Source organism: Vombatus ursinus, unplaced genomic scaffold (genome assembly GCF_900497805.2).
Source record: "Vombatus ursinus unplaced genomic scaffold, bare-nosed wombat genome assembly UNPS02014959.1, whole genome shotgun sequence".
Lineage (NCBI taxonomy): Eukaryota > Metazoa > Chordata > Mammalia > Diprotodontia > Vombatidae > Vombatus > Vombatus ursinus.
Window position 1 is genome coordinate 7315324 of NW_020954737.1, and position 17702 is coordinate 7333025.

The 17702-nt window shown below is 41.3% G+C and overlaps 3 protein-coding genes across 5 annotated transcripts in view; 1 reads left to right on the top strand and 2 right to left on the bottom strand.

Annotated features, from left to right (window-relative positions):
• The window catches only part of LMLN (leishmanolysin like peptidase), a 59673-nt gene extending 55354 nt beyond the window's left edge, over window positions 1-4319 (bottom strand). Inside the window, exon 1 of the mRNA XM_027845172.1 lies at window positions 4146-4319. Coding sequence (XP_027700973.1) covers window positions 4146-4319 — 174 coding nt within the window. The remainder of the gene's footprint in view (window positions 1-4145) is intronic.
• A 6581-nt stretch (window positions 4320-10900) lies between these two features.
• On the bottom strand, window positions 10901-15336 carry RPL35A (ribosomal protein L35a). Its single transcript, XM_027845253.1, has 5 exons — window positions 15298-15336; window positions 14145-14188; window positions 13860-14012; window positions 12072-12216; window positions 10901-10970 (listed from the first exon to the last, which is right to left on the bottom strand). The coding sequence occupies exons 2-5, from the start codon at window positions 14153-14155 to the stop codon at window positions 10947-10949; spliced, it is 333 nt and encodes a 110-aa protein (XP_027701054.1). The 5' UTR covers window positions 14156-14188; window positions 15298-15336; the 3' UTR covers window positions 10901-10946.
• Window positions 15337-15385: 49 nt separating this feature from the next.
• IQCG (IQ motif containing G) overlaps window positions 15386-17702 on the top strand; it is a 75355-nt gene continuing 73038 nt past the window's right edge. For 2 of the 3 annotated variants that reach the window (XM_027845251.1, XM_027845250.1), the window contains exon 1: window positions 15388-15633. The gene's annotated coding sequence lies outside the window, so the exon portion shown is untranslated. Of the gene's footprint in view, window positions 15634-17702 lie in introns of all 3 variants that reach the window. The other variant, XM_027845252.1, reaches the window with a different exon arrangement.

Consider the following 17702-nt stretch of genomic DNA (forward strand, 5'->3'; position numbering starts at 1 on the left):
CTGATTATTTGAAAGTTGTGAAAGTAAAATGTATGTGACAATCCTTGAACTTCATAAATACATTTATCTACCTTAAATACCTCCACTAGAATGCCCCATGAGCATTTCAAATTTAACAACTACAAAATTGAACTCATCTGCCCCCTCCCACACCACCCACCCCTCACCTCTTCCAAATATCCCTAATTTTATTCAAGGTACCATTATTCTCCCAGTCACCCATACTCAAAACTTTGGAGTTATGTTCAAGTCTTCCTTTCCTCAAGATCCCTCATCTCACCTATTGCCAAGAGATGTCAATTCTACCTCCACAATATTTAGTCACATCTATTTCCTTCTCTCCAAGCATACTGCTACCTGGTTCAGTTCAGAAAAACTGTTACTAACAGCTGTGTTGCTGCCTATTTCTACTCTTTCACACAAGCAGTTCCCAGGCCTAAAAAGAACTCTTCCTCATTTCCAAATGTTGCATGTTGGGCATGATTCTGGCCAGTCTGGAGGTTCAGCTTCAGGATTGGAATGAAATAAAACAAACTTATTATCTTTCCCCTCCAGCCCTTTCCTCTCCCTTACTTTCCGAATGTAATTTAATTGTTTCTGTTTTGGCCAGAAACCCTGAGAGTCTTCCCCTCCCAGACTGATTTTTTGTTTTTATTTTTAATTAGGCAAAAGGGGCCATTCTTTGGATCACTTCTTACCTAACCTTAATTACAGAATGGCCGTTGCCTCGGTCAAAGTGAAAACTCAAAAGACTTTAGCTTAAAAAGGCCAAGGTCTCCCACTGTATCAGGAGCCATCTCCAGTCATCCTAATCTATATATTGCCACTGGACCCAGATGGCTCTGGAGGAGAGAGTGAAGCCCTTAAATTCAATTCAATTCAATTCACTTTCAAGTCATGGCATCACTTTCCTGATGTCATGATCTTCTTCAAACAGCAAGGACAAACAACAACTGTCTTATTACTTGGGGGGGGACAACGACACATCCTCCTAGTCACCCAAGGTCAACAAAACCAAAATGTCATCCTCAGGTCTTCTCTCTCTTTCTCACTCCTCATATCTAATATGTAGACAAGTCCTATGAAGACTATCTTTGTGGGGCAGCTAGGTGGTGCAGTAGACAGAGGACCAGCCCTGGAGTCAGGTGGCCCCAAGTTCAAATTCGGCCTCAGACACTTGACACTTACTAGCTGTGTGACCCCGGGCAAGTCACTTAACCCCAATTACCCAACCAAAAAAAAAAAAAAAAAAGAGAAAGAAAAATGAAAAAAAAAAGACTACCTCTATAATATCTCTTGTATACCTCTTCTTCCCTCTGATACTGCCACCACTCTGATGCTGGTTCTCATCACCTCTCACTTTGACTACTGCAATGGCCTAATCGGTTTCCCTGCCACAAATGTGTCCCTACTATAATTCGTCCTCCATACAGTTGCCAAAGTGATTTTCCCAATGCACAGGTCTTACCTTGTTACTCTTCTATTCAATAAAGTCCTATAGCTGTCTATAGCATCTAGGATGGAATACAAACTCCTGTCTGCATTTAAAGCCCTTCAAAATCTAGGCTCATTCTACCTTTCCAGTCTTATTGTACACTCACTACTCCTTTATCCCACTCTATGGTCAGTCCAGCCAGACTGGTCATCTTGCTATGTTCTCACTCCAAGCCTGTGCACTGACTGTCCCCTGATGCCTGGAGTGTACTCCTTCACTTCTGCTTCTAAAATCTCTTAATCTTCAAGACTCAGCCACAGATATATAGATATAGCTATAGTTATAGCTATACATATATATAGATACAGCTATATCTATAGCTATAGATATATGCCCCCAAAATGTCTTCCTTCCTCTCCAAACTGCCTGGTATTTTATATACATTCTGTATTTTGTATGTACATACTAACTCCCTCATTCAATCAATAAACTACTTTTTTTTGGCTAGGCAATGGGATTAAGCAACTTGCCCAGGGTCACACAGCTAGTGAGTGTTTTGTGTCTGAGGCCGGATTTGAACTCAGGTCCTCCTGACTCCAGGGATGGTGCTGTATTTACCATGCCACCTACCCGCCCCTCAATAAACATTTAGTAAGCACCTACTATGTGTTAGGAATGTTTTGTCTTTGTTTCTTCAGCAACTACTACAAAGGTTGGCACATAGTAGCCACTTTAATGTTCCCTGGCAGACTGCAACCTTGTACTCGAGAGAGGAAGAGATCCTGCTAAACGGCCTCTCTATTCCCCACCCCTGGGTTACAATTGTATCTTGTTCTGGTCCTCTTGATCAACCTCTTCCTGCACCCCACCGATGTCTAGTCAGGAAAGTAAGTAAACGTATAGGTAACCAGTATAAATAGCAGGAAGTAAGATTGCAAAGGGGAACCTAGCTGTCACATTTGCAAACTGTATCGTATTAACCAAATGCCACATCCTAAAAGTATGTGCTAAAACAGGGGAAGTTTCTAAGCCTGGTGGTTAGGGCCTTTTGGTCCTATGATTTGTAAATCTCAGAGAAGTTCCAAACATCTGCAGTCATACAAGCAGAACACCAAACGTACCTGAAGACTTAGAGATAAGATGGATATAACTTTATGGTTTTACCGACAACTTTGAGATGACTTGGATATGTTAGTGAACTTACCCCAAGGTTGCAAGGATATGAGTTAGTCTGTCCCCCATCAAACCCTCTATGAGACCTCAAAATCCTGCTCTCTTGTCCCCACCTTCACCCCCAGCACTCTTTCATCTCCATGCTCCTCCAGTGCACCCAACACTAATCCAATCTCTGGTTACTTAAGTGACTTTCCTGATAACCATACTCTTAGGCACACAACCTGCCTCCACCACCCCAGCAATCTGCCTCTAACTCCTCTCCCGTTGCACCCATTTGTTTCTGTATTTTCTGTGCCCTTTGCCCCTACGCCCTCTGTCCTTTATTAAAGCGTGATTGCGGCTCACTTCCGCCTGCCATTCTGGTCTTTCCTGGAGAGTAAGAGTGGTCTGCCCCCATTTGATAATTTCATAAATTAGTTAGCAATTCAATTCCCCACACCTGGAGTGCACGCCATCCTAACATCATCAGCTTTTTCCTTCAAGATGCTCAGGCATCATCTTCCCCAAGAAGCATTTCCTGATTCAGTCCCCCGACCCCCAAAAGCTAACTTCCTCCCTTTCAAACTCTTCAAAGGTTATCTTTTTATCCTCACAACAACCCTAAGGAGGTAGGTGCTGTTGTTATCTGGGTTTTACAGATGAGGAAACCGAGACGAGCAAGGGTGAAGTGATAGCAAGAGGGTCACAGCTAGTACGCGTCCAAGTCCGGATTTGCACTCAAATGCCACATGACTCCAGGTCGAGAGCTCTATCCGCTGCACCACCTAGCAGCCTACCCGTCATTTATTATCTTAAGTTAACTCTGTAGATATATTATTAACTTTGTATTCATGCACATATTTTGACACCTGTGAACTTCTCATCTTCCCCCGTTAGAAAGTAACCTCCTTGCAAGCAAACAGGGATTGTTTCATTCTTTGCATTTGTATCGCTTCCGCACCTAGCATAGAACTGGAGCTTAATATTTGATGGACTGATCGATCGATTGGAATCCTGATCCTATTTTAACTTGCGGCACTGACAAAATGTCATGCAGCCAGGTTTTTTTCTTTCTTCCTTCCCTTCTTTCTTTTTTCTTCTTTCTTTCCATCTTTTCATTCTCTTTGATTCTTCCGCCATTTCTTCGATTTATTCATTCTCCCTTCCTTCTTTTCATTCATTCTTCCTTCCTCTCATTCATCCTTCCTTCGATTCAATTTTTCTTTCTTCCATTATTTCTTCTTTCTTTCTTTTGCAAGTGAAACGCTCCGCTTCTTCATCTGCAAAACGAGCCAACGCCTGTCCTCTCCCGGGGCTGCCCCACGGAAGGATGCCGGCACCCTCCCTCTCTCACTGGGCAGTTTGGAGGAAAGTGCTTTACAAACCTGAAAGCGCAAATGAATGTGAACTACCGCCCCCACCCCTCCGGAGCCTCCGAGAGGAAGTGAACCCCCTTCGGGCCCCGGCGCCGCGGCTCGGTTCTCGCTCCGACCCCGCCAGGCGCCTGGATGCCGAGCCCACTCCCCGCACCTCGGCCGGGCGCCCGCATCCCTACCTCATCAGCGGAGGGGACGCGGTGATGGCAGTGGGAGCCGCCGCCCAAGGAGACCGAAGAAGAGGCGGCGATGCTCGGCCGAAGGCCGGTCAGGAAGAGGAGCAGAGCCCGCAGACTCCACGGAGGTCCGCGCGGCCGCCGGCCACCCGGGCCTCCGCCTCCGTCGGCCGCCATCTTTAAGTGCTGCCGAGCGTCGTTACCATGGAGCACAAGACGCTATCGCACCGCGTACGTCTACGTGTGCGTGTGACGTCACTACCTCCCGGAGAAGGCGGTCTCTGATTGGCTCAGAGTCACAGGCTAGAAGGTTGTGTTAGTGCTCTAGTCCCCCTCCGACTGTATTGTACGAATTCCTCCTCGAATTGTACGAATAAATAATATTTTTTTTCCCCAAAAAATCTATTTTGTACGTGTTTATCCGTGCTCTGTGGCAGCAGGAAATGAGACACATTGCCTATGAAAGCTGAAGATCACTCAGAGGACTTTGGAGAGGAACTTGATGTAATGCATTATTAAAGATAGGAGGAAACAGTGTCATCGAGGAAATGCATGACAGGAAGAAAGCTGGGTTTATGTCAAGCGCAAGGGACACCGGCTGGAGGCAAACCAGCACAGAGTTCCACCGGTGCTCTTACTATGCAGAGAGAAAGCCAGGAAGGCTTGCAGCATATTGGGAATTTCTCTCGCCACCTCCCCCTCGCCCCATGTGCCAGACTTTGCGGAGAACATGGACAAACACAAGATGGGCAGCCGTATGGATGGGCTGCGGTCCGCACACTCGGAAAGAACTCCCAAATTCCATTTCATTTTCTTCCCAATTTAACGTGAGCTCCTTGAAAGCAATGACTAGCTTTCATTAATTTTTTTTTGTCTCCCCAGCACCTAGTAGGCACTTGATAAATGATTATTAAACAGAAATTGAAACTGAATGCTTTGTAATAATGATCAAGCTTGGACCCAAAGAACTATGAAATTGCACTTCTCTTTTTTAACACAGATGGGGGACTATAGGTATGGAATTTTGCATAATTGGTCAGACTTGATTGATGTGTTGATTTGTTACACTTAATTTTTAAAAAATTTCTATTATTCATCTGTAAGGTAGTATGCCCTTTTTATGTGGATAAATTTTGTTTCCTAAAAGGAGCAGAAAAAATACATTTAGGTTTATTATATATGTATATTATATATTGTATATTTATATTATAAACATGAGAAAACACCTTAAGGAAAATCACAATGCTTGAGGAAAGAATTTTGACAGGATTTGAGTGAAAGCAGCCCCTCAGAGGCAAAAGTACTGAGGGATGATAGATGACTATAGTACATTGTTTCCCAGCAGCTAATAGATGTCTTTTTAGTACTTACTGCTGGGAAACTCTGAATCAAAAAACTATTTAGAGACTATGGTAATATAAAAACAAAAGGAAAAGTCCCTCCCCCACTGAAGGAACTTAATATACATAACATGCACAAATATTGGTAGATACAAAACATGTATGTAGGGGCAGCTAGGTGGCAGAGTGGATAGAACATGGGGCCTAGTCAGGAGGACCTGAGTTCAAATCCAGCCTCTGACACTTGATACTTACTAGCTGTGTGAACTCGGGCAAGTCACTTAACCCCAAACGCCTCACCAAAAAAAAAAAAAAAAATTAAAAAGCCCAAAGGGCTATAAAAATGTGCATACCCTTTGACCCAGAAATAGCACTTCTAGGGCTATATTCCAGAGAGATCATACAATTGGGACAAGGACCCACATGTACATAAATATTTATAGCTGCTCTTTTTGTGGTGGCAAAGAATTGGAAATTGAGAGGATGCCCATCAATTGGGAAATTGCTGAGCAAGTTGTGGTATATGAATGTAATGGAATACTACTGTGCTGTAAGAAATGATTAACAGGCTGACTTCAGAAAAACCTGGAAAGGCTTGTATGGACTGATGCTGAGTGAAGTGAGCAGAACCAGGAGAACGTTGTACACAGTAACAGCCACATTGTGAGATGACTAATATTGATAAACAACCCTTCTCAGCATTACAAGGATCTAAGACATCTCCAAAGGCCTCATGATGTAAAATGCTATCCACATCCAAAGAAAGAACTATGGAGTTTGAATGCAGATTGAAGCATACAATTGGCTATTTTTTTTTCTTTTGTTGTGTTTTGTTTCCTCTTTCTGGTGGTTCCTCCTATTGGTTTTAATTGTTACTTAGAGCATCACTAATGTGAAAATATGTTTAATAGGAATGTATATGTATAACTTACATCAAATTGTTTGCCGTCTTGGGGAGGAGGTGGGGAAGGAGGAGGAGAAAAATTTAAAACTCAAAAGCTTATGGAAGTGATTGTTGATGATTCAAAATAAATTAAAAACATGTATGTAGATATGTAGAAAATACATATAACATAGATAAAAGGTAATCTTGACGGAAAAGACACTAGCAGCTGGGGGGGGGGAAGCAGGAAAGTCCTCATTCAGAGAAGGAACTTGAGATGGATAAATAGGCAGACATATAGAAAGACGAAAAGACATAGAACTAGATTAAAATGTAATTGGGAAATGCTTAAAACAAAATAAATAAAAACGCAGCGCAGATAATGTTAATTTGTGGTTTTCTAAGTAGACATGTGCCTGCAGGAATCCTTTTTTTTTTTTTTTTTTAAGGCAATCAGGATTAAGTGACTTGCCCTGGGTCACTCAGCAGTGTTTAAAGATGGATTTGAACTCAGGTCATCCTCAATCCAGGATCGGTGAGATATCCACTTCACCACCTGGTTGCCCCAGGAATCCATTTTTATTTGAGTTTGACCACACTGGCATAAAGCACTAAGATACAAATAAAAGCAAGATAGTCTCTGGTTTCATTCTAATGGGGAAAAGCAACACATTAAAGGTGGGGCTAGGAAAGGGGTAGGGGGAGGTGACATGGTAGGACCAGGAAATTTGAGCTGAGCCTCAAAGGAGACTCCAGGTCTTCCAAGAAGCAGAGGTGAGGAAGGAGTGTATTTCCAGGCTTAAGGGATAGCCAGTGCAAAAGCATACATTCAAGAGATACAGTGTTCTGTGTGATTAACAGCAAGTAGGTGATATAGCTGTTCTATGGAGTATGTGGAGGGGATTAATGTTAGGAAGGTTGGGACCAAATTTTGAAGACCTTGAAAAACTACACAGGATTTTATATTTGATTCTAAAGGTAGTAAGAAGCCACTAAAAGTTGTCAAATAAGATAATATTGTAACACACCTTAGCGAAGTGCCCCTGCACATTGTTGTTATTCTATCATGTCCAACTCTTTGTGACCCTGTGGACCACAATGCACCAATGCTGTCTATAGGGTTTTCTTGGCAAAGATATCAGATTGGTTTGCCATTTCTTTTTCCAGTGGATTAAAGCAAACAGAAGTTAAGTGACTTGCCTAGGGTCACACAGCTAACAAGTGAAGTCTCAAACTCAGATCTTCCTCCTGATTCCAGGACCAGCTCTCTATCCACTCTGCCACATAGTAGGTGCTATATACCTTAAAATTGTCTTTATCTTTGTGGAATTGTTTCAAAATTACTATAAAATGAAAAGTATTGCTTAGATCAGATATTTTTTAACATGGCTCCAATAGGTGTGGTGAAAGGGAAGGAGATGAGGATATTCATTCAGTAATTGCTGTTTTATATCAGGCACTATGCTAGCAGGGGATATAAAAACAAAAATGAAAGTCCTTACCCTCAATAAACTTACACTCCAACATTAGATGGCCTTGGAACTGGTTGAATGGCTATATTCAAAGAGCTGTGTTAATTCATAGTTAACTTAACAAGAAGTCTCCAATGGAGTGTCCCCGAGACTACTTGTATAGAGGTACAGATGGCATCATTATTACATCTCAAGGTAACACAAAGCTGGGAAAAGTATCTAACACATGGGATGAGAGAATCCAAAAAAGATTAACAGGCTAGCATATTAGGATGGACCTAATAAGATGAAATTCAATAAGGACAGTCTTCACTTGAATTTTTTTTCAAAATGTTTTACAGGTACTGGATAAGGTAGGCATGTTTAGTCAGCAATTTGTCTAAAAGAATCAGGAGTTTTAATGAACACAAATTTAACAAGGCAGTAATGTGATGTGACAGACAAAAAAGCTAACATAATCTTGGCCTACATTAAGAAAGTTAACTGCTAAAAATGAGGAATAAGGTCCTCTGTATTCTGTCCTGATCAGACTACACTTTGAATAGTTTCCAGTTCTGGGTCCAACAGTCGAAGATATTATCAATATTAGTTGGAGAACACTGAAGGGCTTCAAGAACAGCCCAACCTTGGGATATTTAACCTGAAGGAAAGAACTCAGGGCAAGGAAACATTGTGGCTGTGTTAAAATATTTCAAGTTGTCACAAGGAAGAGGCATTATTCTGTTTGGCCTTAAGAGGGCAGAACTAGAAGCAATGGGTAAAAGTTGAAAAGTGGCAGATTTTAGCTTTGATGTCAAGAACAACCTTGTAATAAATAGTAATCATATTTATACAGTGCTTCCTATGTGCCAACCACTATGTTAAGTACTGTTCAAAAGTGAAATGGGCTCCTCTTCCAGTAAACAAGCATGTCTTGTGAAGCACCTTTTTCTTTCTAGAATTGCAATATTATGGCAGGGCCTTGATCTGAGGCCTATGGTCTCACTTGAATGAAAAACCTTTTCAAGTTTAATTAATGCAATGGAGATGCTGTCCTCCTCTGAAAGCACTGGTTTAATTCTTATCCATGACCTAATTAGCTTTTTTGTAATAGAAGACTCAGGAAGAAATTCAAGTCCTTGAAACTCGGGATGGTGACCAAAGAAATGGGAACTTGTTAAAACAATGAACAGTAACGTTTTTTGGTCATGCTTGACCAGATGGTTCCAATACTCTAAGGGTATACAAACACTGACATCACAATATGTCTGTTTAGGTAAATAAAGATACCTTAAAATTGACTTTAATCTCTGTGGAATTGTTTCAAAACTACTATAGAATGAAAAGCATTGCTTAGCTGAGATTAACAGGCAAAGGGTTAACTGCCCATTTGATGCTCTCCAAGCAGAACCCCTTCTGAGGTGGTAGAATCTCTTTTCACATATGGGTTATCTTTATAGCCTGTTAGCTGGTCTGCCTGCCACGAATCTTTTTTTACTCCACTCTTTTCTCCATTCAACTATCAAAAGGTTCCTTCTAAAGTCCAGGTTTAACCATGTCACTCCCCTAATCAATAAACTCCAGTGATTCCTTATGACCTCCAGAATCAAATATAAAACCCTGTTTAGTATTCAAAGCCCTTTTTAATCTGCCCACCACCCTTTCCAAGTCTTCTTAACCTTCTGCCTTCCACACTGACAGCCATCATTCAAGAGACAGTGACCTCCTTGCTGTTCCTCACACACCACCACATTCCCATTTCCCTACTGCTTTTTCACTGGCCATTCCCCCAGGCCTAGCCTTCCTGGCTTCCAAGTCCCATCTAAAATCTCACCCTCTACTGAAGGCTCTCCCTAATCCCTCTTGTGTCTTCCCTGTTAATTCCAATTTATCCAGCGCATATAAATTTTTACACGTGTTTGTCCTTTCTCATTCTGAGCTCAAGGGCAAGAACAGTATTTTGCTTTCCTATCTTCCATCACTTGGCACAGTGCCCAGTACCTGGAAGGAGCTAAATAAACGTTGGCTAACTTGTTGGAAGTTGAAGATGGGATGGAAACTTGCTGGGTGTTACAATGAAGATTTCTGTCAGTTATGGGTTGGACTACATAGCTGCTAAAGGCAATTTCCAGGTGAAGGTGCTGACAACCAGGGAGTTCAGGAGAGACCTCATGTGGGTCTTAACCTTGAAGCAAGGGATTCTGCAAAGTGAAGGTGAGAACATTTCAGGCATTGAGTGACAGAATGCCATATGTGGAAAACCTCAAGCAGGCCAGTTTGGCTAGAATGTAAAGGTTTTTAAACGTCAAACAGATTGCCTTCTGAAATTCCATTTACGTATCTTTGTACACGGTGTATTTCCTTAGTAGAAAAAAAACACCATTTTGGGAAAAATTGTAATTTAATCTAACAATTATCATCATCTTTTAAAAAAAGATTAGGGGGTTCCAATTTTGCCCAGGCTGGAAGTACAGGGCCCTATCTCACTGATGGGCACAGAAGCTTTGACTTTCCCTGTTTCTGAAGGGGTCTGGTTCATTCCTCAGGTAACCTGGTGGCTCCTCCTGTCCTGGGGCTGACTGTGCTAATGTTGAACTTGGTTCTGGCATGGCACAGTCACTGCAGAGCAGAACTCCTGAGCGCAAGATACCTGCCAGTCTCAGCCTCCCCATAAAGGCTGTACTGAGATGTGCAGGACCATACCCAAACCTTAGCAAAAATCTTCAAGTTTTGCTTACTATCGTGCTGTAAGAAATGAAGGGGATTATTTCAGAAAAACCCAGGAAGGCCTATGTGACAAGACACAAAGTGAAGTAAGCAGAACCAGGAAAGTAACATACACAAGTACAACACAAATGGAAAGAACAATAGCAACAAAACTGAATGCTGTGAAATTATGCTGATGTTTAGTTTCATAAAGTTTTTTCATACTCTTACAAGAGATGGCTCTCTGACAGGAGGTGGGGCAGAAATAAAGTAGAAAATATGAGTGATGTAAAAGCAAAAGAGATCAGTAAATATGTATTTTTAAAAAACCAGCAACAAATAGATCTCAAATAGGAAAAAGGCATCCAAAACAAAATAAACATTTGCAAAAAATGTGTAATTTTATTTAATCAGTTTTCATATTCTAGATTCTTGAGGGATAGAGCATCTGGAAGAAAAAAAATAATAGGTAAGAGATGAGTAATAAATATACAAGTTAATTTTATCTTCCAAAGGGGTACAGGAACTAACAAATCATCATTTTTTTTTGATGGGCAAACAAGGCCTTATAACAAGGCCATAAAATAACAAAAATTTACTTTGTGGTCTTGATGAGCAAGAACTGAAAAAAAAGACAAGCAACGCAAAGAAACAAAGAGATCTTAGCAAGAACACATCTCTAACAAGCCCAAAACTTATTTTATGCTTTTCTAAATTACAGCAAGGAGTTTCAAGTACCCTATTATTTCCTGAGAGGGACAGAGGGATACCCCCCCATGAAAACACCCAATAACACTGCATGTAAACAAATGTAACTAAGGCAAAAACAATGCTGGTAATGTTGAGTGATTTTCCAAGCCCACTTCAGTAAGTTAAAAAATCTCATTTTACCCATGTATCAGTAAGTGTGGGTCACTGCACACTGAAGGGGCAAATGGCTGGTTTTAAACATTTCCTACAAAAAGCATGTGTGGTGCACAGTTTACCTCCTCTCTTAATAGTTATCAACAACCTGATAAAGCTGGAAAGAAATCTATCGCCTCCTTTTTACAAAGGAGGGAACCGAAGCCCACAGATTAACTAACTTGTCTAGAGTCATAATGCCTCTAGTATTGGGGCAGAGTCAAGATCAAGACCAACTTAATACATAGCCTATTCTAATAGAGTAGCATTTGACAAGGCAAACACAGCTATGCATGTTGTACACTCTACTGTAATTTCATCTGAACACTGTAAGATTTGACTTCTTTGGGAATATTCATAGAAGGACATAAGTACATAAAAAATCATCATTGCTTCTAAGAATACAGAGGCTATTTCTACCAACCAATCTAATATCGTTCACATCTAGCCTTGAAACTTGCTTTTGTTCTTTCAAAAGACTCAGACCCACTAGTTTAATAAGATAAGCTCAAAGGATAAGTTTAGATCTTTACTATCACCAACTTAATTGAATTAGGATTTGAACTCAGGTCTTCTGATTCCAGGTCCAGTACTTTATTGACTACATCTCCTAGTTGCGGATACCTCGTTCATTTGAATTACTCACCACTCGGATCCTGTGTCCAATGGCCTTGGCAGGAAGATTGCTTCTGAACTTGGCGCGAACCATTCCACTATTTCCATGAGCTCGAGTAACTTTTCCCCAGATAACTCTTGTTCTGTTTGGTTTCCCACCAGGAGTCACAGTGTTGCTGACAGAGGAAAAAAATGCCCAGAATCTTAACCAATAAAATCACAATAATGCACAATGAATTTCAAGGGAATCTTTGTATAAAGATAGCATCCCAAATCACATTAGGAAAATTACTTTATCCTCAAAGCTACCATTCCAATGGAAACATTTCCAAACCTCAATTTAGTTCCCACATTCAATTTAAACTCATCCTAAGCAATGATGCAGAGTGAAGTGAGTAGATGTACATAGTAACAGTAACACTGTACAATGAACAACTGTAAATGACTTAGTATTCTCAGCAACACAATGATCAAAGACAATTCCAAAGGACTCACAATGAAAAATGCTATCTGACTCCAAAGAACTGATGGAATTTGAATGCAGATTGAAGCAAACTATTTTTCACTTTCTTTCTGCTTCAAGTTTTCTTCTACAAAATGTGGAAACATTTTACATGATTGCCTACGTATGACCTGTATCAGATTGCTTACCAACTGTCTCAGGGAGGGGGGAGGGAGAGAATTTGGAACTCAAAATTCTAAAAAAAAAAAAAAAAAAAAAAAAAATTTTTTTACATGTAAAAGGGGGGGGGGGGGGGAGAGAGATAATCCTCATCCTAACTATAATCCCATTGATTTAAGGGGCTGTATTTAGGAATCTTCAGATTTAGACATGGCTTCAGACCTCATCATTCAACAGAAACCAATCTCTTCAAAGTTACCAATGATCTCCTAATCACCAAATCTAATGACCTTTTCTCAAAACTCATCCTTCTTGACCTGTAAATAATTACTAAATATTTATTAAGTACCTATACTACTCTACCACACTGGTAGTAGAGTACTACTACTCTCTCTTGGTTCTCTTAATCTGACCATTCTTTAGTCTCATTTACTGGATCTTCATAAGGTAATGACTACTAAGTGGGTGTCCTACAGGGCTCAGTCCTGGGTGCTCCCTATTTCATCTGATGATCTTATCAGCTCCCTGGATTCAAGTTATCTCTGTTGCTGAATATTATTAGGTGTCACCTTAGATTTCTCGTTCTCTCACCCCCCTCCCATATCCAATCCATTGCCAATTCTTGCTGACTCTACCTTAACACATGCCCCCTTTTCTTCCCTTGTCACCATATGCAGTCGAGTCTCTTGGTTTGCCTCCCTGCCTCAAAACTCTCCTGATTCCTTTCCATCCTTCACTCAGCTGTCAGTGATCCACCAAAAATGCAGGTCTAACCATGTCAATCCCCCTACTGAATAAACTCCAGTGGCTCCCTACCACTTCTAGGATCAAATGGAAAAAAATCCTGTTTGAAAGGTAGAGTTTTTCATAACCTGTCCCCCTACTCGATTTCCAGTTTCCCTCATTAGATTGTGAGTTCCTTGAAAACAAGGGCTGTCTTTTTATTCCCTGTGCTTAGCACCACAGTTGGTACTTAGAAGGCACTTGAATGCTTATTGACCAATTAATCATAATCCCTCCCTGAGATACCACTGTAGATCCAACAATATTTATACTCTTGTTTTATATTCATACTAACAGGAATCTAACTATATGTTTAAAACGTTGGCACAAATGTCTTAATTTGCCTTCCTTAAAATTAAAAGTTTGAATTTAAATTCTCTATTACTCTTGAGCCAGTTAAAAAAAAGCACTTACTTTTTAGCTTTGTATACATAAGCACATCTCTTGCCCAAATAGAATTCAGTTTCATCCCGAGCATAGACTCCTTCAATTTTCAGAAGAGCTGTATGTTCCCTCTGGTTTCGGAGGCCTCGCTTGTAGCCAGCAAAAATGGCCTTGGACCACAGTCTAAGACGTAAGAACAAAAAGATAACCATTGTCATTTGTGAAGTTTATGAAGCCTAGAAAAATATAGAAAATCTTGGAGAAAACACCATCAAAGAGAGAAAATAAATAAGATAGTGAAATATACTTTCTTACCTTCCAGACATTTTGCTGTTCTAGAAGTCCTGTTTCCAGCAGGCCTTAAACCAAGAGACTCAGTTTAAATGCTTGCAATATGATGCTACACATCATTAACTTAACAGAGACTGAATTTTGTTTGGCCTTGTTTCTGTGGGGTAAAAGATATTACCAACTCCTCCCAGGTATCTACTGATAATGTATTCACTGCACATACATTTCAATTACACTTACAAAGACATGAGAATTTGCCAGATACAGAAAACATACAACACAAACACTTCAACAGCCTTAGTACTAATGAAAGGAAAAACCACAAAGGGTTGTAGGGAGGAGTGCAACTAAAGCTATAGATAAAGGAAATTGTACAGAGTTAGGAAGGGGGGGAAAAAAGCACTGAATGGCATTAATCCATTCCCCAAAACCATACCGCGTGACCAAATTGGCCTATTTGACACACAGACCATTCATTCTGATCATGGCCTCTCCTTGTGCCTAGAATGTTCTCCTTCACTTACATTTCTTGCAATCCCTATCTACATTCAAGGCTCAGTTCAAGTGCCCATTCCTAAGAGCGCCATTCCTAAATTTTAATTGTTTGCACTTCCCACCCACCAACATTATTTTGTACGTGTTCTGCAATCCAATTAACTTATGTGTATAGATGTCATTTTTTTCCCACGACAACGTTAAGCTTTTAGAGATCAGGGGTTTTTTGCCTTTTTAACATCCCCAGGGCTTAGCAGCGCTGGGCACATAATAAGCGCTTAATAAATGCTTAATTGCTGGGAGGTGTGAGGGAATGAGCAAACCTCCGGAAAAAAAAGGCTGAACTTCGAACAAGCGCAGCAGCCGGGCTGCGAGCGAAGTCTCGGCCGATCGTGCCCAAGCAGTCAAGCCCAAGGCGGGAGTCGCTGCAAAACCACGTTATCCTGACAGCCCCGGAACTCGCTCGCGAGCCGCTGGAAGAAGCCCTTTCCCGGGGCGGCCGGCGGGCCTTCCACCATCCACCCAGTATCTCCGCCATCCCCTGGCCTCCCACACCAGGAACCATCGTGATCGTAAGCCGGGCCGGCGGCGGGCCAGCACTCGTAAGCGGCTGGGACGCCGGCCTGACCCCCTCCAAGTTATTTAGCTCCAAAGCTGAGACAGGAGCACAAACACAACTCACCTCCCCGGCTCCAAGATGGAGAAAAAAGGAAGTACGGGACCTGTCGCGCTGCCTTGTGGGATATACACTCTTCCGCCCCGCCTCCCACTTCAGGTGCTCTCCGAAATAGCCGGAAGAACCACTGTGAAAAAACCCCAAAATCCAAAATCCTACCTTCCAGAAAGAAACAAATAACTTCCAGGAACATAACCACGAATGTTCCATTGATATCCCGCCACTTTTCTTTATATGACGTGCACTGCTTGGCGTGTAAAGGAGGCATATCTTTAGGCCACTAAAAGACAAGCAAAAGAAGCCCCTTCGGAAGCGTGCAGTTGCTATGGGAACCGCCGGCCAGTAAGTTACTCGTTGTCTTGGGCGCTCGCTGGACCGAGGTGGGGATGAAGGCTTTAGCTGCCGGGGAGGGCACGGGAGCACAGCTTTCTGTCCTTTTTCCGGGACTCAAGTTTTGGTTCGGGATCCCGTGGGGAGTTGCTAGGCTCGCTCGTTGTCTGCTCAGGAACTGGGTGCCGCCTCCAGAGGCAGCACCCCCTCACCCCACACCCCCGCCCTTTCCATTGCCCTCGGGGCCACGGGAAGAAAGTTTCCACCTTTGCTAAATTGCAGAATAGTATTTAAAGCTGGAGGGGTCTCTAGAGACCATCTAGAGGAGGGGTTCTTAACCATTTTGTGTGTGTCGTGGACCCCTTTGGAAGTCTGGTGAAGCCTATGGACCCCTTCCCCCAGAATAATGTTTTTAAATACATAAAATAAAATAGTATTACAAAAGCAAGAGGAAGGGTACAAACATTTATTAGGTGCCTACTATGTGCTAGGCACTAAACACCTTACATATTATCTCATTTGATCCTCACAACCACCTTAGGAGGTGCTGTTATACTATTAAAGAAACTGAGGCAGATGGAGGTTAAGTGAATTACTTAGGACCGCACAGCTAGTAAGTCTCTGAGGTTGGATTCAAACTCTGAATCTTCTTCACTCTAAGTCCAATGCTAGCTGACTTCAGGATTATAAAAGAAATCAATTATATTGAAATACAGTGTAAAAAATATTTATAAAAAAAGTTCATAGACACCTCCCCCACGTGAAGAATTCCTGGTCTGGACCAGTTTTAAAAGTTGGTTTTTTTTTCCAATTAGCAAAAATTTTTTCTCCTGTACTTCCCCTGATTTAGCCCATCCACCCGTTAAAAAATAATTTAATTTTTTCCAATTCAAAATATTATTTTCTCTTGACCTCTCCCCTCCCTCACTGAAAAAAGAAAAAACTCTTGTAACAAATATGTATAGACAAAACAAAGTCCTGCAGTAGCGTTGTCCAAAAATGTATTTTAATATGTAACCACAGTCCATCACTCTCTGTGGCAGATTATTGCATTATCAGCATTAAATTCTTTCAAATCTGTTTTTATGGATGTTTTTGTTTTATACTTTGTTGTTCTGGTTCTGCTCACTTCATTGTACCAGTTCATACAAATCCTTCCAGGTTTCTCTAAAATTGTTCCTTTTGACATTTTGAAGCTGTTCAGCAGTAGGGCAGCTAAGTGGTGAAGTGGACAGAGGGCAAGGCCTGGAGTCAGGAAGACCTGAGTTCAAATTCAGCCTCAGACACTTACTACCTGTGTGACCCTAGGCAAGTCACTTAACCCTGTTTGCCTCAGTTTCTTCATCTGCAAAGTAAAATGAGCTGCAGAAAGAAATATCATACCACTCCAGTATCTCTGTCAAGAAAACTTCAAATGGGGAAGATTTGTACAGTACTGAACAACAAAAAAGTACACAGCAGTATTCCATCACATTTATTTATCATAATTTGTTCAACCATCCCCTAATTCATGGGTACCCCACGAGTTTTCAGTTCTTTGCCCCATTAAAAAGAGCTGCTATAAATATATATTTATTGCTCCTTTTCCTCGTTACTTTATCTTTTTTTTTTTTGCCCATCAGTAGTTTTGAATGAATGAATGGATAAAGCCTGTATTAAAAGGTTATTATGTATTAAAAGGTTATGTTATTAAAAGTGAAACACTGTGCTAGACTCTGGGGATACAAATAGAAAAGCAAGATAGTCTGCTCTCAAGGAGCACACAATTCACGTGGAAGGTTTCAGCTGCAAATCACATTGGAAGGTCTCATGGTCCTTAGGATGCTTAGGATATGAAATAGATGATAAACTATCTTCCTTAATGTTATGCCCATTGATAAAGCTGTATCATTTTCTGATGCTGAACCATTTGACAGTTCCAAAGACGTGGAAAATTTTTTCTTTTCTGAGTCATCAGTTGCTGTGGTTGTAGCACTTGCTGGAACAATTGCCGGGCTACCTCTCAAGGAGTTTCTTCCCCATGGAATATGATTGGCCAAGGACATTAGATTGGGAGCACTGTTATTGCCAGAGTTGTTGGG